At 43.5% G+C, this 25,064-nt stretch overlaps 1 protein-coding gene across 2 annotated transcripts in view; it reads right to left on the reverse strand.

Annotated features, from left to right (window-relative positions):
• Positions 1-22,878, reverse strand: part of BCL2 (BCL2 apoptosis regulator) — a 173,670-nt gene extending 150,792 nt beyond the window's left edge. Inside the window, exons 1-2 of one of the 2 annotated variants that reach the window (XM_001490436.5) lie at positions 22,044-22,878; positions 20,984-21,830 (exon numbers count right to left, since the gene is read on the reverse strand). In XM_001490436.5, coding sequence (XP_001490486.1) covers positions 20,984-21,547 — 564 coding nt within the window. In that variant the 5' untranslated portion in view covers positions 21,548-21,830; positions 22,044-22,878. The remainder of the gene's footprint in view (positions 1-20,983; positions 21,831-22,043) is intronic. The other variant, XM_023647939.2, reaches the window with a different exon arrangement.
• Positions 22,879-25,064: the final 2,186 nt, after the last annotated feature.

A 25,064-nucleotide genomic window follows, 5' to 3' on the forward strand; every position in this document is an offset into this window, starting at 1 on the left:
GCTTCCAGGCTGGTGAACAGACTGAGGTACTGGAAGGGTGGCACTACCAGAGAGCGCAGGGAAGCTCCATGCCATTTCCCCATACCTCGCTCTATGCATCTCTTCCATTTGGCTGTTCCTGAGTTGTATCCTTTATGACAAACTAGTCATCTTAAGTAAAGTATATTGCTGAGTCCTGTGAACCATTCTAACAATTATCAAACGTGACGGAACCCGTGGGTGGCCCAGACTTTCGACTGGTGTCTAAAGTGGGGGCAGTCTTGTGGACTGAGCCCTTAACTTGTGGGTAACGCCGGGTAGTATCAAAATTGAATTAACTTGTAGAACACCTAGCTGATGTCCAGAGTTTGGAGAACTGGTTGTTGGTGTGAGGAAAACCCCCATAAGTTTGGTGTTAGAAGTGTTGGGAGTAAAATAACTCAGGAGTGACTTCCTGGATCTGATCCTTTGCCTCTCTGGTCCAGGGTACCTGCTTTGTCCTTCCATCCCATGGATGACTGAACTCAATCTCCAGGCTGACAGGTGAGACCTACCAACCTTGCTTCATGCTGCCAGAAATATGACATAACAATAGCTGACTTCCAACAGAAAAAAAAAATGCCCTTGTCATGACAACATGCCCTAACCCTCCCCTGCCCCTGACCTGATGGGTCCAAAAACTCAACCTTTAGTTGAATTCAACCAATAAGTCAAATCTTTCCACTGAACATTCTTTACAACCTTTGATTAATGTGTCATATTAGCAAGCTGCAGGACAAGCTTGTGTAGATTTACGTACACAAACATACATACATATTTACTTCTAAACATGACCCTGTTCTATAATCTTTGGTATAGAAACACAAGTAAATATTTCCATGGGTAATTTGTAGTTTATTTCTAACAGGCATCGGACTAGAAGTCGAAAGTCTGAAGTTCTACTGCCCCGCTCTCATTCTTCAACATACTCACCTATGAAAGTGTGGCCAAGGCCTTCCCTGCCCACCTCAGTGGACCAACAATGGAATCAACAAGAACCTTGATACGAACACCCTTTACAAAGAGTTAGGCAATGTGCCACGAAACTGTCAAAACTGTATTCCATCTGTGGAAAAAGAAAAGGTCTTTCTACCCTCCTATATAATAATATCCAAATACTGGAATAAAAAGGTGACCACCTTGTGCAACAAATGGTTAGCACTCTAGACCAGTGCTGGCCAATAAAAATATAATGTGAGCCACGCCTCTAACTTTAAATTTTCTAGTAGCCACATTTCATATATTTTATTTACACCAATATATCTAAAATATTATCATTTCAACATGCAGTTAACATAAAACTTACTAGCAAAATAGTTTGATTCATCTTTTCATACTAAGTCTTTGAAATCTGGTGTATATTTTACACTCCGATCACATCTCAATTTGGACTAGCCGTATTTCATGTGCCCAGTAGCCACACATGGCTCATGGCTGCCACACTGGACAGTGCAGGAGTAGATCTTAGACACAGCATTATGGTTCCACATTTTGCTGGTACTTATGAGCCTTTTTTTCAGTGCCTAGAACACTGCCCTGTGGCCAGCAAATGCCAATCTATATGTGTGGGATGCATAAATGTTAGGATGTATACTGTGATCATGGAACGTCTTTGGGATAAGAGGAGGAATAAAGGACTTTAGAAAGCATTAGTCTGTGTTGACCTTTTCATGTTCTCAAAACACTGAAGTCTTGGCTTGCAGGCTGCCAAAGGGAAAGTTGCTGCTCATGATGAAATTCCAGGCGAGGTCTCTCTGGATGGTGTGAGCCATTCCTTCCCAAACCGCCTGTAACCTGCCTCACTGCAGACTTGTCTTTGCCTCTAAAGTGGCTGCTGCTAAAAGCCCAGGGAGACCACTAAGAACAGATAAGCACTTGTCCCTGGGTCCCATATTATTGCAAAATCATTTGCATTCTGTAAAGCAAATTTGCATAAAACTGGAGCCAAGACAGCTTGGCTGGGTTTTCCAGGCCACACTCTCTCCATGCTGCTATGGCCACCGCTATTTATCACCATTTAGGAGGCTGGTAGAGTAAGACAGACCTCCCAATTAGAATCAGCATAAAAAAGGAATCCCTTCCCAACACTGACATGAAAATCAGTGTCCTCCAGGGTAAAGGAGTGAAGGAACTCTGAGATGTAATCTGGCTGCTGCATCTTTTGTTATGACAAGAGTTTATTTTATATGACTCTGACCTATGGCATGAAAACATAGCTTCAGTTGGGGCAGTGATGATCCGTGACGGCACACACACCTGAAAGCCAGAGCTCGGATTCCCGCCCGTGGGCCACCTGGGAAACCAAACTCCCCACCCTTCATTCCAGAAAGCCACAGGCTTCCATCCCAAAAGCAACGTTTACCCTAAAGGACCCTTCTCCTTTTAGCCAGGTATGTCAAGGGCAAACTCAAGGGCACCCACCTCTACATGCATACACTCCCCTCTCTTCCTTTGGGACCCAGGGGCCCAGCCTACAGACGGCAAGTGGACAAAGTAAATGACGCAACAGAGAAGGCAAAAGTGGACGGGAAAACACACAGAAAACAATGTGAAACTCTTACATTTTATTATTTTATCTCAATTGCCTATTTCTTTCTAGGACTAATTCCCAGAGAAATTCCATTTTCATTAAAAACTGGTTTCAAATGCCAGGGGAAGACTGGGGTGCTGTTATTACTGCCATTGTTCTTTCTACTAGGGTCATCTCAGATGGGATGTCTACACGAGATAAATGGTTTCCTAAACAGCCTTCTCCGCGTCCTGCCGCTAGTTACGTTTGCCCCCAGGCCTCCTTCCGGGACCTGGACAGAAGTGGCTTCCTGGAAATTCCAGAAGAGACGCCACAGAGCGTTGCGATTAAGAGCACCAAGTACACCTCGGACACCTGGTTTCAAATCCCAGCTCAACCACCGGAGCAGCTGTAATTAGTCACCTCTTCAACCCTCCACGTCCTGGCGTGCAAAACAAGGATAAAAACATACCAACCTCCAGGGACTGTCACAAGAAATAAATGTGCTAATATAGACAGAACGTTTAGAAAGTGTCTGGCATGGAGTACACACCCTATGAACTTCGGCTTTATCATGAGTATAGCTGGAGTGTCCCTTTAACACTGCTATACTGCTTGTAACGTCTGCACAGCCAGCTGTCTGTGTATTCAGTCGGTCAGTCGATATTTATTGGACACCTCCCACGTGCTTGCCCTTTGCCAAGCACTGAGCATCACTGACCATCAGTGATGGTCAAATCACATCCACATTCCTCAACTCCTATGCACATCCTTGCTGATTCTACCTCTGAAATGTCTTTCACAGCCACCCCATCCCTGTGGGACGATGGAGCGGGCATCCAGATGCAGGTGCTCAGAGCCATCCCAGGAAGGACAGTGCCCATCTTCCCAACCAGCCTCCCTGCTGCCCCTCCACCACTGAAATACTGCTGCCAGCAGTATTCTCAACAAAAATCTGGTCAGGTCACTCACCATTCTCTGGAAACCTTCACTGCCTCTCCACCACAGGAAAGATCAAACCTCAATTCCTTGGGGAGACACTCAGGGCCTTGGTGAGTCAGCTCCAAGGATTCCTGCAGCTTCATCTCCTTTCATTCCACCCCACAACACCTGTATTCTTGTCACACTGACCTTTTTACTATTCCCAAATTCGTCAGACCCTCTATTACTCTGTTTATTTGCACATGGTACTGTTTCTCATTCTCCTCAGGGCAACTTCTTATCTTTGAAGACTCAGGCCAAATGGTACCTCTTCTGCAAAGCCATCCTTAACTTTCCCAGGAAAAACTCATTGGATTGTAATATTTCTGTTTGTGTGTGTGTTTCCCCAGGAGACTGCCCTCTACAAGGCCAGAGATCACATCCAGAAACCTAGTAGGCACAGAAAATGCTGAATGAATAAATGACCACGTTTTACTGTACAGTGATTTCAAGCTGCAGCCATGAGGCAGATGCTCGGGGTTAGGGCATCGCAAGGCAGCTCCACACACCAGCCGCTCTATACGTCAGGCAGTAGGCTAGGCAGCTATTCTAAATATGCAAACAATGTAACCGATGCACAGAGAGGATACTTCAGATACACCAAGACAGCAAACCCCCCAGAAATAACAATATCCACATCCACTTGAGTCAAGTTCCTTTTAATTCTCTACTCTAAAAAGAGGGGAAGAAAAAGACAAGGAATGTAACAGGTAAGCGAATGCCATTTAAGGTTTTTTAGCCTATTTTCCTTTTTCTTACATTGCTATTGCTTTGCTTCTTGTCTTCCACCACATGCTGGACTGAATCATTTCATGTAAGTGGATTTTTCAGATGACTGAAGCATAAACTTTTAAAAAATTTTAACCATTTGGAATGCAGATATTTCTGAAACTTATTACCCACTTTCCCCGAACTCTTCCCTTCGTCCTATGGAAAATAACCCTGCCGTGATGACTCAGCAGCACCATTAGGAATAACGAAGACTGTCGGTGCTACAGTCCGTGATAATCTCGAATACCGCTACGATCTTCATTATTGCCTGCTCCACACAGAGAAGCCTCAGACGGCTGTGTTTTTTAGTTCCTGAGCTGGTTTTAGTAGCATTTTATCATCTTCCTTACAGTCAGACTCTTAAAATAATTTTTCTAACAATTTGCACACCTCTGCTGCCAGCTCAGGACTAATTTACCATATTTGCTGCTGCTACTGGCTGGGGAAAAAAAACAATCTTGTGAGAAAGTGTATTAAAAAAACTGGGTGGAAAATTATTCAGCCTTAAAAAGGAATGAAATTCTGGCACATGCTACAACATGGATGAACTGTGAAAACATTACGTTAAGTAAAATAAGCCACACACAAGAGGACAAATATTGTTTGATTCTACTTAAATGAGGTACTTAGAACAGTCAAATTCACAGAGACAGAAAGGAGAATAGTAGTGACTAGAGGCTGGGGTGGCAGGGGGAAGGGGGAGTTGCTACTTAATGGGCACAGAATTTCAGTTTTAGGTGATGAGAAAGTTCTGGACATGCATAGTGGTCATGGTGGCACAACCTTGTGACTGTGCTTAATGCCACTGAACGGTGCACTTAAGAATAATTTAAATGGTAAATTTTATGGTGTGTATATTTTACCACTATATATATTTTAAAAAAGCAAACTTGTTAAGAATGACGGCTAAGCTCTTATGAGTAATGAGTGTGAACTTCAGCACGTGAACTTTGTGACATCTTCTGCAGAGCAGGGGCTGAAATTACTTCCTAGTTCCTAGTTGTGTTTAGGATCATCATAACTGCTCAACAGAGATCTCTGAAGGTGTTAATGGACTCTGCAGTCATAAAGGCCTTTTATTCACAAACTACAATACTGGTGACGAACGGGTGCTCTTCGTTTCCATGTAGATGTTATGAATAATCTCAGGGAGAATTGAGGCAGAGAAACGGCAGAGCTTCACATTGGAAACCGGGAGCTCATCCTGGGTACAGAAATTATCCTTCCCTGGTCCTGAGATCAATCCCTATAACTAAGAGATCACATATAAAACCATTAAAGAACAAAGATCCTAATTATCTGAAGTCATTAGGATGTTAAGGATTTGTGAAAATTCATGAAGCAAACTTTTAAGTATTATACTGTTGGGTTATAGTTTATGAATTAAACATTTTAGGTTATACTGGATCAATATTGTTCAAGCAGCCGGGATCATAAGGGAGAGAGGAAATAGCTGGTGGCACGTTCAGTTCAACTAACACGGGGCCCAGGATTTGGGGAGCCCGGGGGTGAACTCTGTCTCACATAATGAAAGGTTACTATTGTCCCTCTGCCTGAATAATAATTTCCTTTCCTTTTTTGCTTCCTTATGAAATACCATGAAGTTCTACTCTAAAAGTTATAACATGTCGTGCCTGGGAAAAATGTTTAATTTTTTATTTATTATGCTTTATTAAGTAAACTCCTTAAAAGAGTTTTTTCTTTTGAATTTGAGTTACTTATTCTGCACACGGACTTACACTTAGTGAAGTATTTAATCTATATGGGTGTAACAACACAAAGAGATAAATAAATTAATGAGAAATTAGAAAAAAGAGATGGGTTTAATAAGGAACCCAGTAAGAGTTTCCTATCTTGTCAGAATTTTGTGTTTAAAGTTTCTTTTAAGAAAGTAGTTTCCTGGCCCATGCCGAAACTCCCTGAGCCCTGCAAATCAACACAGCAGCATCCTGTTCAAATGTTATTATGGAAACACTGTGCTGTTCTAAGCCAAATGTATCCAAATTCAACCGAGGGGGATGGAAAGAACTCTCCCTTGATACACCGTGGGTGCTGAAGGTGGGTTTGTTTATGAGCAGAATAAAATTTACAGTTAAATATAAAAACAGATACATCGTCATCTTGTAAACTTGAGTAACATGTCATTCCACCTCTGGACTCCGGAGAAAAAACACTAAGGTCATGCCTAAAATAAGAACAGAGAAGGGCCTGAGGATCGCACCAGAGCTGAAACCGCAGACGTTTCCCACCTTTCGATTAAGGCATTAGGTAGGTTACAATTGGACAGTGAGATCATTTCTCTCGAACCCAGAAAGCGCTGTGGATTTGTCACTCCAGCACACACGCGGACCCCTGGGAAAGCTTCTGAATCAGGTGTCTGGTTTGGGTATGAAGCAGGGATTACTATTTATTTTTCAAAGGCTATATATACAGACTATTAGAGCCAAAGAGGGAGGAAGAAACAAGATGTTCCTTTCTTTCCTTTTTTTTTAACTGTGAAAGAACATTTAAAAATCGATGTTCTGAAAGATTTTACCGCCTAGCTACCAAAATAAAGACAACTAATTGGCTTCCTAAAGAAACCAGAAAGTCACACACAATAAATGTGGTTTTTTCCCCAAATTGCTGTTTTTTAATAGGTTTCTGTTTCACATTTTCAAAATTTTCTTTAAGTTTCAGAAGACATCAATTACCACTCGGGTTGCCTTAAAAAACGATCTGGTTTTGCCTCTTTCTTGGCACAGTTACTTGATTTTGCAGAACCTCTGTTTCCTCATCTGTAATCCCACTTCCTACCCTCAAGAGAGAGTTTACTAGGCTTACATAATCTTTTATCCCTAAAAGTGTTAAACCCAGAGTGTGGAACATATTGGGGTTCAAGAAATGCTAGTTGCCTTCCTTCCTGACCTTCAGTGACTGAGGCCATTGACTAATGTCGTGATAAACAGAAATGGGGGAAATGGAAGGATCAGTAGGGGTAAGCAAAAATCGTTCCAGACATTTTAGCCAAAAATAGTACAAATCTTCTTTAATTCCATATTGTGATGATAACCCATTTTATACTGATGTATCATACTCATAATAATACAGGCTGTATTATACTAATACATGTATTAATTTTAAGGTAGAACACTATGTTTTCAGCTGTTAATTTTATTTTAAGATTGGCACCTAAGCTAACAACTGTTGCCAATCTCCCTTTTTTTCCCTCTGCTTTTTCTCCCCAAATCCTCCCAGTACATCGTTGTATATATTTTAGTTGTGGGTCCTTCTAGTTGTGGCACATGAGACACTGCCTCAGCGTGGCCTGACAAGCGTGCCATGTCTGCGCCCAGGATCTGAACCAGTGAAACCCTGGGCCACCGAAGCACAGCATGTGAACTTAACCACTTGGCCACAGGGCCGGCCCCCTCAGCTGTTAATTTTAAGAAGCCATTTAGGGGCCAGCCCAACAGCATAGTGGTTAAGTTTGCACACTCTGTTTCAGCAGCCTGGGGTTTGTGGGTTTGGATCCTGGGCGTAGACCTATGCACTGCTCATCAAGCCATGCTGTGGTGGCGTCCCACATAAAAAGTAGAGGTAGATTGGCAGGCTCAGGGCCACTCTTCCTCAAGCAAAAAGAGGAAGATTGGCTACAGATGTTAGCTTTGGGTCAATCTCCCTTACCAAAAAAGGAAAAAAAAAAAAGAGCCATTTAATCTCTTCTGTGTATATTGCACTATTACTAACAAAACCTCAAAAACTAATACAAGAAGTTAATATCGCCCCATCAGCACTCCTGTATCAATTTGTCCGTTTTTGTTACACTGTAGTCCCTATATTATACTGTTAGTTATTTGCCTATTTACTGTTCTGGCTTCCCCACAATGTTGGATTCATGAGACTTATGAGAGAAAGTCCTGGGCTATCACGTTTTCTGTGATAGCTCCAGCGCTCATACCCAAATATTTGCTGAATGAATGAAACTGAACTAACATAGCCACATGCTCTTCAGACACTATAGAGATCCTACTGATGAAGACTCCACCATTTTGTAAATACATAAGCACTTCACTTGCCAAATTTATGTTGGTTACCTAAAGAGAGGAGCCCAATTTTAAAAATAAGTAAAAATATGGATTGCTAGTTAGACACCAGCAATCAAAAATGATTGTCTATGTTCATATAATTCCACCCGCCCTCTGTTGAAAGGAGCTGTTTCCCAGAACCCCTCACACGGAGTTTAGAGAACTGTCACATCCAGCACACACTGTCCCCTGAGGAGGAGTTACATGGTCAAGCCCGGCCAGCTCACAAGCACACCCACCAGCTCTTCCTCGAATGTGTGGGCATCAAATGGCAGAGGAAAGATGTCTCTCTGCTGTAAACACGAAACACTCTTCAAGAGCTGACTCAAAGGAGGGAAAACAACCTGAAACCAAAGACTACATTTTAATTTTCCTAGAAATTTTTCAGACAAAAAGCAGTAGAGGGGCCGGCCCCATGGCCAAGTGGTTAAGTTCTGGTGCTCTGCTGCGGTGGCCCTGGGTTTCACTGGTTTGATCCTGGGCGCAGACATGGCACCACTCATCAAGCCTTGCTGAGGCAGCGTCCCACATGCCACAACCAGAAGGACCCACAACTAAGAATATATAACTATGGGGCTGGCCCCGTGGCCGAGTGGTTAGGTTCGTGCGCTCCGCTGCAGGCGGCCCGGTGTTTCGTCAGTTCGAATCCTGGGTGCGGACATGGCACTGCTCGTCAGGCCACGCTGGGACAGCGTCCCACATACCACAACTAGAAGGACCCACAATGAAGAATATACAACTATGTACCGAGGGGCTTTGGGGAGAAAAAGGAAAAAAATAAATCTTAAAAAAAAAAAAAGAATATACAACTATGTACTGGGGGGTTTTGGGGAGAAAAAGGAAAACAATAAAATCCTTAAAAAAAAAAAAGCAGTAAAGGATACTATTTTTCAAAATTAGATATACTTGATTAAGTTTCTGTTGAGGAATCTGGTGTCCTTGTGAAAACAGCGAGAGGAGCAGCCCAGGCTAAAGAAACACCTACGGGACTCGGAGTCTGGGAATGAAGACCAGCTCCTCTGGACTGACTGACTGTCACGCACCTTTGTTAGGCAAAGTTTTCTCTTCACTTGGGAACAAACGAATAACAGAAAGGGTGTGGGGAGAGGAAGGCAGAGAGAAGTGGAAAGATAACACCTGCCTTGCCTAGGGTTGTCATGAAGACCCAATGGGCCAACAGATAAGCAATTCCTTTGGAAACATAAAAATCCTCCATCGAGGCAAGATACCATTATTGTAATTTTTTCACCTGGAGGGAAATTCTATGAAAACTGCCTTTCATAATTGAATTCTTTCTTCAAATACACTTTTGTGAACTGGTTGTTAATGAAGATTTATTACAATGTGAATTCTAACAAAATAAAGTTTTCAACCAGGCAGTGTTGATTTAAGAGAATGGGAAATAAGAAAAAAATACTCAATATATAACCAGAGCAATGACCATATTCTTTTCAAAACGATTACAGAAAAAGACCACTGTAATTGAAGAAGAAATGAGCAATGTTCTGAAGCATTCAGTCAATGACTGCATCTTCCTAAAAATCTCTCCATTTTAGTCCTAATCATTGCTCAAAGCTATCAATTTCTTACCAACCTCACTACTATTCCTCTAGATCAGGACACAGTCTCTTTCTCCTACATGTCACTAATTTCTCCCCAGTCTCATTAATTGAATGAAGTGGAGCCACAGTGACCTTTCGCGAATAAACCCTTCCATGGTGGTACATCTCCAGCATCAGCTTTCTGGTCCACTCACTTGCACTCCTCACTCCAGCCAGGCTGGACTCACTTCCTGCAGCTCACCATGTGCACTCTCGCCTCTGGCCTTTGTTCTCCACATTCTGTGTGCTGGCCACACCTTGCTCCTCCTTCACTAGGTTCATTCCAACTCATCCTTCAGGCTTGACTTCCTTGACTCTAATAAATGCCCCTACTGTTGACAGATTTCTTCTCTTCCAGTTGCTGTTTTATGATCTCCGCCCAGCTCACTGGAAGCCATGTCTATCTGGTTCCCATTGCCCACTTCCCCAGGGCCCGGCCTACAGCATGTGCTCAATAGAAAAAAATGTGTGGGATAAATGAATAACCATCTCCTGTTCTGTCTGCTTTAATTGTATGATCCAGCGCAGAAAAGCAATTATTCTCTAGAAAACAGAGACGCAAGTGGGTCCTTAATAAGAACGAGGACATCCTTTTCAATATTGTGCTGAGCCAAACAGGTAGGGAGGTTTGAAGGAAGAGTCAAGTGTCTCAAATCATATTAAATTTCCCCAAAGTCTCCACATTTTAAAACCACTAATCTACTCATTGGTCATGCTCTTTCAATATTCCTTACAAAAGGTATGTTCAAATTCCATGTGACATGTACTTTCATCAGTTAATTTTTAATTGAGCCAAATATTAAATGCTCACATTAACCAGACAAAGTGTGTTAGCTGCTGATTTGCAGTGACAGCTTGTGTTATTCTCACACACAGGCCAAGCATGAAATAGAAAACTAATAACCCCTTAAGTGTATTCTCAAAGTATCATTTATGGGAAAGAAGACTACATTCAAAGGAAGCTTGTGCAATGGCTGTCATTTTTTTCCCTGAGCCGCAAGCTGTTACAAAGCAGGGAAGCTCATTTTCTCACGGATACGGACAAGCTCAAGGATCCCACTGTCACTGGATGTATTCATTAAGAAGGAATCTGGCAGCAGCACAGGGGACAGATACTTTGGAGAACAGGCCAATTATCTGGGTGTCCTTTATAATTTGAAGATTCTGAATTCACTCATAGATAAGCCACTTGAAGAGAGTCTGGCAATGGGAATATAATGCACAGATGGCCACTGAAGAAACCAGAGGGAGGAAGGGAGGATGGGGGAGAGAAGAGAATTTGCTTGTGGTTTCATTCATGGGGACAAATCTGTAAGCTGACACATCCCTCCTTTTAAAAAGCCCCTAGAGAAGTATGGTCAAGCTTCATTACAAGTAAACAAATCATACTATCGTTCTCAAACAGATGACAAATGATGAGCAATAATGCTTTGAGTTTGCTTCATGCCAAGGGATGAGGATTCTCAAAATGCAAATTCCACCAGTTCTTAAAACCACAGAAAGGCTGTAATGCTTGCTTCAACCAGAACAGAGAACTTAGCCCAAGGCAGCCAGGCCAGTGGTTTTATCCACGACACCCTTGGTGGTCTTCTTGTTGGTCAATGTCTGGAGAAACCATATCTTAGGTTTTCTGGGAACGTGGAGCTGTACTGACTTCCACCTTCAATTGGCTGCTTGCTTTTCTGGGACAAGAACGAGGGGGACAATTTATCCTTGTGACTTGTATGCTGTAGCTCTTTTATATCTGAGCTACAACACTTATCAGAAGGAAAAAACCACCTGTTCCATTGTGATGACCACAGACAAGCTCTGGTTTCTTTAATTATAAGGTGATGAATAATCTCAGACGTCAAGACTTTTACAGGCTGGACTGGGCTTGAGATATGAAACATGAGGACTGAGAGTAACTATGCATACACATGTAGATTGCGTGTATGCATTCTTCGTATAAACAGATACAATGTGACAATAGATAGAAGCGTCTACTATTACCAGTAAGGACTAAAAAAGTTGAGTATTTAATATAAAGCAAAATCTAGATTTCTCTTCAGGTATGAATGACAAACTTTTTCAATTCAATGATGAAGGATGAAATCAGAACACTTAATAGGTATTTTTCTTTTCTCATTCTATTAAATATGAATAGATCCGTGGGATGGAACATTTGGAACACACACACACTCTATAATAAGAGCAGTGGAAGAACATTAGTTGGTTAGGATGAGTTGGTTTCCAAAAGTGCCTCTAAAACCCTCATTTTATTAATTCATTCATTCATAAACAATCACTGTGTGCAACTACTACCTACTATGCTAGGTGCAGGTTGAATTTAAGAGAAGAAATATTTTATTAAATGAGGAAGTCCCAGTGAAGGAGAACAGTTTGACTGTCTAAGACCTAGAGCCACAAATGGGGGATACTATGAGGATACTGGAACAACACTAGTTTGACTCAAGTTGAATTATTTTTTAAACAGGCAAACTGGTAGTGAGGAGCCAAGCTTAGAATAGGAAAACTCCAAGTTAATCAATCACCTTCACCCAATCCATAGAAGTCTACAAAGGACTTTGGGGAAAGGCAGTGTAGAAACAGCAGTAATAAAAATAGAATCAGTAGTGACAGTAAGGATCACTTCTAGAAATGAAATAAGAAAATGGGAAATCTACACGGTTTTGGGGAAAAGGCATATTGCATTTTAGCCCAGGTTCTCTTGAGCTCCAGATCCTTAAGGCCAACTGCTTACTGGGATTTTCCATTTGGATATCCTATTGGAAGCTCAAGTTGAAAATGTCCAAAATTAATTTCATCACATTCCTACAAAATAGTTACTGTTCTTATCTTTCCTTTCTGTCTTAAGGACAGTATCAGTTTTTGAACCAGCTGGGTTTCGAACCTGAGTTGTCTGCTTCTTTTCCTCCCCCATTCCTCACATTCGATCTGTTGTCAGTCCTTTGCTTGCACTTCTGCACTGTCCCACACATCTGTCCTGTCTTTGCCATTCCCCACTCCACCTCTACGGTTCAAACTTCCTGGCTGGTCTCCCACTGTCCAGCCTCAGTCATTGTTGCTCTTCCTCAAGTCCACACATCCCGCTTTGTCTCAGGACCCTTTCAGTATCCTTTTAACCTCTACCAAGTTGAATACAAATCTCTCAAATTAGGACCCAGTCTTATCTCGTGGGAGATCTCTATGCCTCAGTCAAGTCAGACTCTTTACAATTCCCCAATTACGCCTCATACATCCTTGCCTGCTTTGGCTCAGCCAGTCCAGTTGCCTGAAATGCCCTTCTTCCTATCTCCCACCTATTCTTTCCTGCATGAAAGTCCTCCAGAACCCCTTCTACCTGGACGGGATCTCCCCATCCACTAAAGTGTCTCAAGGATTAAAGCAATTTACATACTTATCTTAGTTTCACCACAGCTTGTAAATTCCTTGAAGGCAAAAGTTATCTTACATACTTTTTACTCACACACTTGGCTAGAGCTTTGCACATAGCAGGCGCTTAAAAAACTGTTTTTTCAATGAAAACAGTTCCTGCACATGCTATGGGAAATTAACAAGCACTTTATAACTCTTTCCATTTCCATCACTGACCTGGTTACTAGGAACTCAGGGTCAAGTTTTGTGAACAATTGCTGATTTTCCTTTATTAAGATTTCTTCAAATCGTTTTCTTCTTATACTGTCACTTTAATATTTAGTAAGTGGTTCTGCCCTCACTATATTTATAATGTTGTTATCAAATAGCTCAAAACCACCTCTAAAAGTTTTTAGTGTCAAAAAAAAAAAGAGAGAGGGACAGATTCTGGCAGGAATTTATAAAGGAAACGGCCAGGAGATAGTCCTGAAACTTTCAACTCAGAAGTGCCAACTGGCATCCTTTATGGATTTGCTTTTTTTCCCCCCAAAGAGATAAGAAATCAATATCTAAAGCTGTTGATACAATTTGTCACTAATTTTTCTCCTATGCTAATTGTAAGAAGGTAATATATATATAGCAAATGGGCACTGAATTAACAGGACTAAGCATTTGTCCCATATTCTCAGAAAATTCTAATGCAGCTGAGTGGAATATTTGACTGCAATTCAGTGTCAGAGTTAATATATAGATATAACATTCTTCGCGTTGTAAAGCAGAAAAAAATCTTAGGATTGGTTGAGAAGAGTTGGGAAAATCAAGAAAAGACAACCAGTAACAGTGATCCCTTGTTTGGTGCTCCAAGTATTAAAATTCGTAAACTCTCCATACTCCTCCGTAGCTTAAGAAAAGACAGTTAAAAACAGAGAAATACAGTAATTGGAACTGTCATAAGAAAGATGTATTGGTCTCAATGGAAAAATCTCCCTTGAAATATTAAAGCTTCACTTGACACAGTGGGTCCTCAGACTGTTTTCAGGAGACATAGTTAAGAGGAGAGTGGAGTCGGTCATAAGCTCCTGACTCATTATGTTGAAGCCCCAGAGAGCTGAGGAGCTGATTATTAACTAAAAATGGAATATGGCTCTATCTCTGAAATTCTGAAGGCAAAACAAGGAGCAGAACGGAAACACAAATTTTCCAAATAAAGAGTTTCCCAGGGAAGTACATGCTCCGTGTGCAATGTGGAAGACAGGGACAATCCCCAGTGAACTTTCTCGTAGGATCCTGTCAATCACCCAAGAAAATTACCCAAGTAGCTCTCAGTACGTTGCCACAAATAGCCACACCAGCATGTCAGGGAGATTCCCTTTCTAACACGTTGAAGAAGGCGTTTGGGGAAGTAGTCTCTAGTATAAGCTATTTTAGTTAAATTTAGTTCATCAAAACTTATGTAAGGCTAGAGCATGACCCCCACTAATCTCACTCCGTAGAGATCAGAGCAAGTAAAAATTCTGCCAGCAGATTCCATCTTTTCCCTGCACAGAGTTGGAATTTATGATCTCTGGAGAGAAAGCATCAGATCTGTTGACAGAATTTTTCCTTGCCCTGCTGCCTCTAGCAAAATTAGAGCAGGGGGTAGACTCTAGCTTTGATCAGATCCCATTTCCGCTCCCTCTTGTTGGTATCTAGTGCTCATTCCTTCAGGTGAATCCTACCCTTCACGTGTTGGAAGGTAAGAAGAAGCTACAACTAGGAGGTCTCCCTGTGGTAGGATGATGGGCAGGTAGGGGACAGTCATGGCGGCTGGGGTGGGGTCCCGATGAGAAAGCCCAAATGGCTTGGGAGAGACAGGAACAATCCTTCCGTCCCCATTCTCAGGAAGGACAGCTGGCTTTATCTTTTGTCTGGCAAGTAAAGAGCAGAGAAATAGTGTTGGCACTATGGAACTGAGCATATATCAGACCCAGGGCAACCTATAAAGATACTTTTAAAAATGAAAACAGCTTTGCTGTAATTTCAAAAGTTTTACAGTCTCCATTTAAAGAAAGAGGACCCGGCATGCGGGAAGTTAGTGGTAAACACCTGCTCTGCAGGAACACAAATGTTACAGCGGACTAGGAATTTCTGTAAATAGCATTTTGGAAGAGAAGCCGCTTAATAAATAGAACAGTACTATAACCTAAAACCAAAACAAAACAAAAGCCTTTTTTAAAATCTCTCCCAAAGGAAGAGCCCCTGTTCTGGTTCAAAATCGACTTGTACTTTTCTGCATATAAAAATGATTTAAGAAAGTTCTTCAAATTAAGCTATTCTAATCAACCTAATCAGAGCCTTGATTGTCTTTGACTTAAAAAGAATTAATGAAATACTTTAAAAACTGAAGACTAGTGTTTATTAAGTCTTCTTAATGTTATAAAGAGTGCTTAATGGGTAAATATTTAACAAGGGAACTCCCCCTGCCTTTCGGTTCTCTTCAGCATTATATCTGTGTTATGGAGCATTTTAAAAATTCTCTACATTTCTTCTCCTATTTAAATCAGGCCTAATGCACACATGAACAGGCATAACAAAAAGAAATAACTTTTTTAGACAAAGATTGTCTAAAGTACATGCAAAATAACACCTTCTTTGTTTTTTTTCTTTTTCCCTCTAAATCTGAGAGTCTGGGATCACGCTTATGAGGCTGTGTGGTGACTATGAGTTTACTCAGACACCTACAGCATCAGCCTGTGAGGTCATCCCGGGCATGGGTAAAGCTTTCTTTCCTGTGCCCCTAACCTAACCCAGGGCCGGGCACACGTAAGACTTGTGATCCTGTCTGTGGAATAACTGTCTCAGTCATTGCAGGATTTTCCTTGGTAATCCCATTTAGATGTCAAACACTAATTTTGTTTGAATCAAACCGAAAGGAATGAAAGAGAAGCTTCAGAGGGAAGTAAATTCACTGAGTGGTCTCCTGTATGTAGCTGGGGGGAAAGGTGACCAGCTTCGAGGTTACTGCTATACCTGAATAAGGTGATATTAGATTACCTTAAAAAGGTTTAACAGAACCTTTGAACCTCAAATACAATATATCTCTGGGGGGAAAAAAACCTTTCTACTTGTACTACAAAGACAGTGTTGTTTTTCTAGCACAAATGCACGTCTGCTGAAATACTACTTTGCTAAACTATTGCTAAGACACGATGAGTGACCTCAGAAATGGGTGTGGGGGTGTGCTGAGTGGGAGAGGCCACTATTAATACACACAGCCTCCACACACCTGCTTTGTGAGTGGATTTCTCATTCCTCCAAAAAGCTGACTAGGACTGGGAGTAGAGATAAGGAAAAACCGTAACACTTTGGCTCTAAAAAAAAAAGTGTGTGGCTTTCTGTTACCTGATGTGTTATGTGGCCTAATGACATTTAAGAAATCTGAAATGTACCAGTCAATCAAAGATTGCCAGAAAGATCAATCAGTTCTCACTAGAAAGCACAGCTAAATGTAACAGGATGTACAAAAGAAAGCCATGTTTTCAACGGACATTAAATAGCAACAAAAGCCCTGAAACAGAAAAGAGGTCTGAATCAACTATAAAACTCTACAAAGGTCCAGAAATATAATCACTCTACAGCACATGACTGCAAACTCTGGGAGCAATAAAGTCTTTTTTTCCTACAAAATAAATTATTGAAAGGGTCATGTGATTCTTAGCCAGCAGAAAGAAGCCCTTTCCCAAGGAAAGTTCATTATTAAATATATTATTTAAGACTGGATCATCTTCAGGCTATTTTTAATGCTATCATTTTGCTGCCAAAATTGGCCATTAGCATGGGATGCTCAGCCACTAGAAAAATGATGCTTTTTCACGTATTTTGTACACTGGCAAGAGAATGGTATTGCTTTCCAGTTAATCAAATGTTCTGGTGGAGGTGAACTACATACAGAAAAGAGAAACTGTCTGCTGACCAACTAATAACAAAGAAGCTAACCTCTACTGGATGTGGAGAAGTAAGTTCCTGTCTTCCTAAACCACAAAGACCAAAGGACACACACACACAAAAGTTGCACCACCATCTCCTCAACAGAAGGAAGCCAATCTCCTGTTTAAGCCATCTCATTCTTTTAGTAGTCCACATCTCACTCTCTTCTAGGACATGAAGCTGAATGCTGTCACATTTCTCGGTTTGGAGAGTGCTATTAATTTTCACTCACCAGCAACTTGCCCGTCTCTCAACCCTTTACTTCTAAGAGCCCCTTCATCTTGAAGCAGTCTCAGGGCCAGTAAACTTGTTTACAAAATTTAAACTGTGTTACAAAGGGGTGATATAATAACTAATGGAGCTCTTACAGGAGCTAAATCTCCTGCTTTTAATTGGAGTAGAAAAGAGATCTTACTTTAATGAAGTCAGTGATGCCAATACAAATTGTATAGCATGGAAAACATTCTTGAGAAGACTGAACTTATGATAATTTACCTCCTCTCTCTCTTTCATTCTAATCTGTTTCTTCCAAGGGTCAGATCACTCTGGTGGACATCTGGGAAATAGTCAATATTCTAGGTAAACTATGCACCTGTGAGGCCACTGAAAAGGGACACTGTAGGATCCATCCCAGATCGTCATTCTTCCTAAAAGATGTCCCCAGGAATCCACAATGATGGTAGCCAGCATCTCTAACTTTAATGTGCACATGAACACCTGCAGACTCTGTGAACCAGAGATTCTGACTCAGTAGCTCTGGGGTGTGCCCTGAGATTCTGCATCTCTAAGAAGCTCCCAGGTGATGCCCATGCTGCTGGTCTATAACCCACACTTCAAGTAGCAGGGTCTTAGATATTTCCTAGAACTGCTGTTATCCTACTGCTATCCCTGGATGCCACACAATGCCTTATTCAGACTTAGGAATAGAAGCACACTCCACCCTACACACAATTGCTTCTTTAGTCTTTATTTAATTTGTATGTTTCTGGGACCACCTCTCAGATGCCTGTCATTCCACAGCCCTGCTTTCTCCATGTTATGGAACATGGAATGCAAAGTTTTCCTCAGCCTCAGAAGGTTCTGATTTTGCACCAGCAGCAGCAAAGAAAAAAAAGCGACTTCAAGTCTAAAGCCCCCATTAGTATACATTCAGTAAATGAGCTGATCCCCTGAGTCCTGGAAACACTGCAAGTCATTGTCAAATGTCAAAAGAATGTGCAAGCTCTCTTCTGAAACTTTACTATCGTTATCAAGAGTACTTTACACTGTAAGAAGCAACACGTTATTAGAGATGCAGCCCTGACTGATACAAATTTGGAGGAAAATCTGTCTGTATGCCAAATGCCTAAAATAAAACTTTAGATTAATAATGCACATTTGAAATGATAAGTAAATCACTTATAACTCTCAAATATTACCACTTTTATCCCAAAGTGTCCATTTATGATTGCATTTCCTGATATAAACCTTTTTTTGGCCAAATTCCTTTGTTTTCCTGTATAGTCATCAATCTATCTGTTGTTCTGAAAACTACACATTTTACCATCAGCCATTTGTGCTTCTATATGATTTATTTTTTACAATAAGAGGTTTTGTCAAAAAAATGTTATCATGTTCTACAGTATGTCATTGTGGTTTGGCATCATAAAATGCAGCCTCTACATTTATCAACCTCAGATACCTGTTGACCACAAAGATAGGCTCCATTATGAAAACTCTATTTTGAAAGGGGGAAAACGTGAGCCTTCACTTGAAAAGAAAACTCCACCGTATGAGATGTTAACATACCACAACTCAACAACAAAGATCAAGGCTGTATCTTAATTTCTATCATAAACATATGTCTCTGTTTCCCATCTTTTTACTGAATTACTTGATAGACGGCAGTTACCACCTTGGGGTTCTTACAACAAGAAAATTTTAAAATATGTTTTTCATAAAAATATGAAAGAGTGAAACTGTTAAATCAGCTTTACTTTGGTCTTTAAATGATCCTTTTGGAGTCTGGAAGTCCCTACCTCTTTGGTAAAAGAAAATAAATTTCTTTTTATTAAGTAGGTGGTAAAAATAAAACCATCTACTTATCCAAACATTTAACAAAAATATTCTTTTCACCCTTTAGTGACTTATTCCAGAATTACTAAGGATCTGATAATATGGATCTCAAAAAGCAAACAACTTATAAAGAGTATTTAAATTTTAGAGATTTAAATGGGGGATATTTTAGTTAATTTTACTTTTAAGCATGAACAGTGGCATCAATATTTTGTCATCTTTGGTCAAGTAGAATCAACTGTTCACGTCAGTCATCTACTTTTCTTGGCTTTTTCTCTCTTTGGTCCCTTAACATTAGCACACTTTGTAAACTGTGGTAATGTGCTTCTCGAGATTGAATCCACTTGCAGTCATTTCTAGGTTTTTTGCTTCTATTAGGTCCTATAAAACAATAACATTAGTAATTTCCTATAAGACAATAACATTAGTAATTCTCCCTAGAGACTACAAAAAAAGCACTGAGGTGCATCCTTTTTCAAAGATAATTCTTCAGGTTAAAACAAAAAGTCTGAAAAACCTTCAGACAAGCATTCCTCTTTTACTTTTTCGTAAGTCAATAACTTTTGATGTAAGGTGGAGCTATCAATGACAATTCTTCAGTCTTAGGATCTGCACCCCTCCCCCAAAGAAGCACACACGGAAAAGAACTTTACGGAAACGTGATGTTAGCTCTATCCAGCACAGCACAAGAAAAAAAATCCTCTCTCAGATGTTCTTCAAAACTCCAGGCACCAATCAATTCACTTGAAGTCAGGGCAATAGAGAATCCACAGCTAAGAATCAATTCTTCTACCCTTTATATAGATACTGTAGATGCAATACTTTTCAGCAAAGGAGACCACCAAATGATGTGGATTCTAGGTGGTGAAAAGTAAAAGATACTAAAGTTCCAGTAAACTTTAAGATCATACACCAGTTACAGAAATAGAACACAAAGTACACATCCAATGCAAATTCTCCCACTGATGAGATCAAGGAAACATCCATAGCCAAATTCTTCAAGACACTCTGTCATGCCCACTGGGAATGTGGCACACACTGTAGGATGGAGCCCGCAGACTTTCAGAAAGTCAACTTACCTCTTCACAAACACACCTAAGTTTTCCAGGGAAAAAGACGCCACTGGGGTCTCCCTCTATGGGTAGATTTTACCAAGTGAGTCAGAAAAGTCATGCCCTTGGTCCTTGGGTAGAGTCTGTTCTTCTAATTGGATGGTTCTCAAATTTTAGGACCGAGAAGAAATCCCCAGGGGAGCTTGTTTAAGATGTGGCTTGCCAGGACCCAACCTGGGGTCTAGTTCATGAGGAGTCCCTGAAGTCCCCGCAAGCAACTGAGGCCAGGTAAGTGATGCTGGGCATCCTTGGACCTCCAGTTTGAGAAACTCCGAAGGGATACCATTTACCTCAAAATCCTACTGGATAGCAAATGCAGGATCTTTGGACCTCAAAGGCCGGCAAGTAAGAAAAACACTTTGGGCGGGAAGAAATGATCACAGGGTTGGCAGGGGAGAGCTTTGTATAGGGGAAGCAACAAACCTGATTTTATTTCATCGGCTCATCAGCGCGCCCTTAGCCCAGGGGCCCACCCACACTCCAACCACCGCATCTCAGACCTGAGATGTCCAGCCCAGACTAACATTCAACCAGACATGCACCTACCCAGCCTCCGTTATCCTGGATCCAGGTGTGCAGGTGCCGGTTCAGGTATTCAGTCATCCACAGGGCGATGTTGTCCACCAGGGGCGACATCTCCCGGTTGACGCTCTCCACACACATGACCCCACCGAACTCAAAGAAGGCCACAATCCTCCCCCAGTTCACCCCATCCCTGAAGAGCTCCTCCACTACCGTGGCAAAGCGTCCCCTTGCGGTGAAAGGCGTCAGGTGCAGCTGGCTGGACATCTCGGCAAAGTCGCGGCGGTAGCGACGGGAGAAGTCATCGCCGGCCTGGCGCAGGGTCAGGTGGACCACAGGTGGCACAGGGCTGAGGGCAGGTCCCGCGGCGCCGGCGGGGGCGGCCGGGGGTAGCAGCGGGGAGGTCCTGGCGGGCGCGGGGGTGCGCCCGGGCTGGGAGGAGAAGATGCCCGGCACGGGGGTGGCCCCCAGGGGCGCGGCGCCCGCGTCTCCGGCATCCCACTCGTAGCCCCTCTGCGACAGCTTATAGTGGATGTACTTCATCACTATCTCCCGGTTATCATACCCTGTTCTCCCAGCGTGCGCCATCCTTGCCCCCGAGGAAAATCAGCCGGGTACCAACAGCACCTCTCGCCCCTGCTCCCGCCCCACAGCCCCGAAAGAAAGAATAGTTATAATCCAGCTATTTTATTGGATGTGCTTTGCATTCTTGGATGAGAGGGTGTCTTCAGTCACGCGGAACACTTGATTCTGGTGTTTCCCTCTTGGCATGAGATGCAGGAAATTTTTATTTAAATTCCTTTCGGATCTTTATTTCATGAGGCACATTATTATTAATTATTGTTAATATCAGTCTACTTCCTCTGTGATGCTGAAAGGTTAAAAAAACACTAAAGTCAAAATCAGGTGCATTTTTCTTTATACACTGGGTGAAAGCAGAACATACACATTGCAAGTTACACAGCTAAAGAGAATGTATTAAACTGCTTGGAAATTACACTTACTCGAATGCACTTAAAGTTAAAAATCTCAAATGTTTCTATTGAAAGTTACATTAAACCAATTTCCTGTGCAAAGAACTTACTTGTATTCTTTAAGGACAGCATGATCCTCTGTCAAGTTTCCTTTTTTGTGAAAACAAAACAAATGCATAAGGCAAAGATTCCACCAATCCTTAGAACTCTCCGGTTATAGCTGCTTTGAAACTTCCAAATGAATCAGGAGTTGAGGAGGGCGTGGGGGGAGCGGTAAAAATTAGGAGAATTTCCAGATTGATTCCCAGACTTCTCCGTCACAGAAATGTCAATCCGTAGGAATCCGAACCGGAGATCTCAAGAGCACGAGAAAAAAAAGGCAGCGGCGGCAGCAGATGAATTACAATTTTCAGTCCAGTATTTGCAGAAGTCCTGTGATTTTCCCCCTCTCGGCCATTTACACGCGCACACACACGCGCGGGCACAGACATGGATCTCTATCCGCGGGACCGTTTCACGCCTCCACCGGAGACAGACAGGGACGGGGGGCCGGTGGCCGAGCCGGGCACGGGGGCGGGAATCCTCTTCCGATTAAACTCCGAACAGCAAATGCATTTTCCGAAAAGCTGCTTGATAAATGAAGGCAGGACGCGCCCGGCCCGCCGGTGCCGAGCGCGAGAAGCCCGCGCTGTGTGTGGTGCGGCGAGGGGTGGGGAGAAGGAGGTGGTGGGGGAGGGCTTTATTTTTTCCCTCTTCCTAAAAAGGATGACTCCTACGAAGTTCTCCCCCCTGGACCCCCTCTTCCGCTGCACCCCACCGGCGCACCCCGCCTCCGGGCTGCGCACCCTTTCTCCTCCTCTAGCTCCTGCGCCGCGGCGCTGGCGGCGGCCGCCTCCCCCGCGCTCCCGCCGCGCACCCGCTCCGGGCGATGACGGCCGCGCCGGCGGGGAGGGCCCGGCGCCCGGCACCTTCGCTGGCAGCGGCGGCGGCGGCTCGGCGGGGAAACCGAGAGCCGCGGGCGCGAGCGCGAGCGCGGCGGGCGGGGAGGGGGGCGGGGAGGAAGGGGGCGGGCGCGGGCGGGGGCGGGGGCGGGGGCGGGCGGGGGCGGGGGCGGGGGCGGGGGGGGCCTGGCCTCTTACTTCATTCTCCGCTCGAACCGACTGGTTTCCTGTACGTACGTCACTCTGTTCATTCAAAAAAAGAAGAAAGAAAGAGCCCTCCTCGGAGCCGCCCCGCCGCCCCCTCCGCCGCTCCCCTTCCCCGGTTAAAGGAGCCGCGGCCGGGCCGGGAGCGGCGCGCCCCGCCGGGGACACATGGCGCGCAGGGCCCCGGCCCGGGACGGCCCCCTCCCGCGCGCAGGGCCCGGCCGGTGGGTGGCGCGGGCGGCGCAGGCCTCCCGCGCGGCCGCGGCGCGGTGGGTGTGCGAGGGGCCTCCTCGGGCCTGCGGCCGGCCCGGCGCGCGCGCAGGGGCCAGCGAGGGGCCGGGGGCGCCCGGGGACCCCCACGCGGGCGGCCGGCGGCTGCTGACTAGGTGCGCGGAGAAAACGCGCTGGAAAAGGGAATCGCTTTGCCCCTTTCTAACCGGGTGGGGGGGGGTAGGGGGGGTGTACACATCGTGTTACAGGCGCTCGGCCCCCGGGAGAAGACCCAGGCCGGTGCTGACCCCGAGCAGAGGGACCTCAGCGACGCCCTCGCGTGAAGAGGGGCGACTCCGCGCATTCACTCGCGAGGGAAGCCCCCAGCGTCCTGTTCACTTTCAAGTTGCTTCCTAGGTGTGCATGCAGAACACGCACTCTGGAAACACCATCGGTGACCAAGGCCAGACATAGCTCTGAGCGGGCCGGGGAGGGGCGAGTGGGCAGATCACAGGCTTTAAAATGGTTAAGTTAATGCTTTTCCTCTGCTCCTGACAATTTCGGCCCTAGGTTGGGGCTGGACGCTGCGGAGGTGTGCAGGGCAACTTTCTGGCCCACAGGGCTAACAGCGGGGTGGGTGGGTTTCTAAAGGCCTCCACCGTCGCCTAGCCACCAATCCTAGATGGCCTCACCTTCTCAAGTTATCTGTACAGACACACACATATGTGTACACACAAGCACCCGCATTTTTTAATTCATCAGCATGAATAGGCCCTAGGAGAAAAGCGCAAGAGGGCAATCAAGTTGCACGTGTTTAACTATTTTTTATCTCTAAGAGTCTTGAGAAATAGAGCCCCAGAAAGTGTTTACTGAAAGCACAGCAGCTTACTTAATAGGGCTCAAGTACAAATATACGGGGACACTGGATTATTGTGGTCATAGAAACATGGCAAAGGAGCACAGCAATGTGTACAACTACGTCGTGACACTGTCTCTGCTTTGTCTCATTCCTGGTCTAAAATCAAGCGTTTATTGTTAAGCAAAATAAACGCAGCAAATTATTTTCATTTCTTCATTTATCATACCCAATCAGCCAACATGCTAACCTCTTGCATGCAGGAATGAGTGCCTGGTACAAACTTCTTATTCCGGCAAGAGAGGATGAAGGAAAATGCTCTTAGATCTTCTGATGGCTGTGACAGGGTCTCCTTTTTTCCACGTCAGTGGCAGGGAGGTGTTCTGGCCTGGAGATAGACATGGAGTATAGACTGACCCCAAATATATGTTCTCACGGAAATAATAGAACTCATACTAATGCCAGAACGTTACTGTTTCAGGATCTTCTCAGAACCTTGTCTTAAACTCCCAAAATTACTTAAGAGGAATTGAAAGCCTTAGTGCTTCTGAGACCCAGCATGTGAGTGAGGAAATGAGAGGGCAGAGCTGGAAAAGAGATTGTACTTCTGCAAAGGGGGCAGCCAGAAGGAAATGGATACCCCCATTCCCAGAGAAAGAAACGCTTCCTTATTTTTTCCCCCTCCTTTGCTTCATAGAGCCTTACGTTACAGGTGTTCCTTATGTAGCATCTTGATCATAACCACACATTCTCAGGACAGGTCCGTGTTATAACCCTTGACTAAGAGTATATATCCTGGGAATGTTCTGGATCTCTTTCAATCAAAAGAGTGAAACCATTCCTCCATTCAGATTCCATGTTTATTGGATTCCACTTTAAAGTATGAGGTTAAGAATTCCTCGGAAGTGTGTGAATTAACT

The sequence above is a fragment of the Equus caballus genome, chromosome 8 (genome assembly GCF_041296265.1).
Source record: "Equus caballus isolate H_3958 breed thoroughbred chromosome 8, TB-T2T, whole genome shotgun sequence".
Classification (NCBI taxonomy): domain Eukaryota; kingdom Metazoa; phylum Chordata; class Mammalia; order Perissodactyla; family Equidae; genus Equus; species Equus caballus.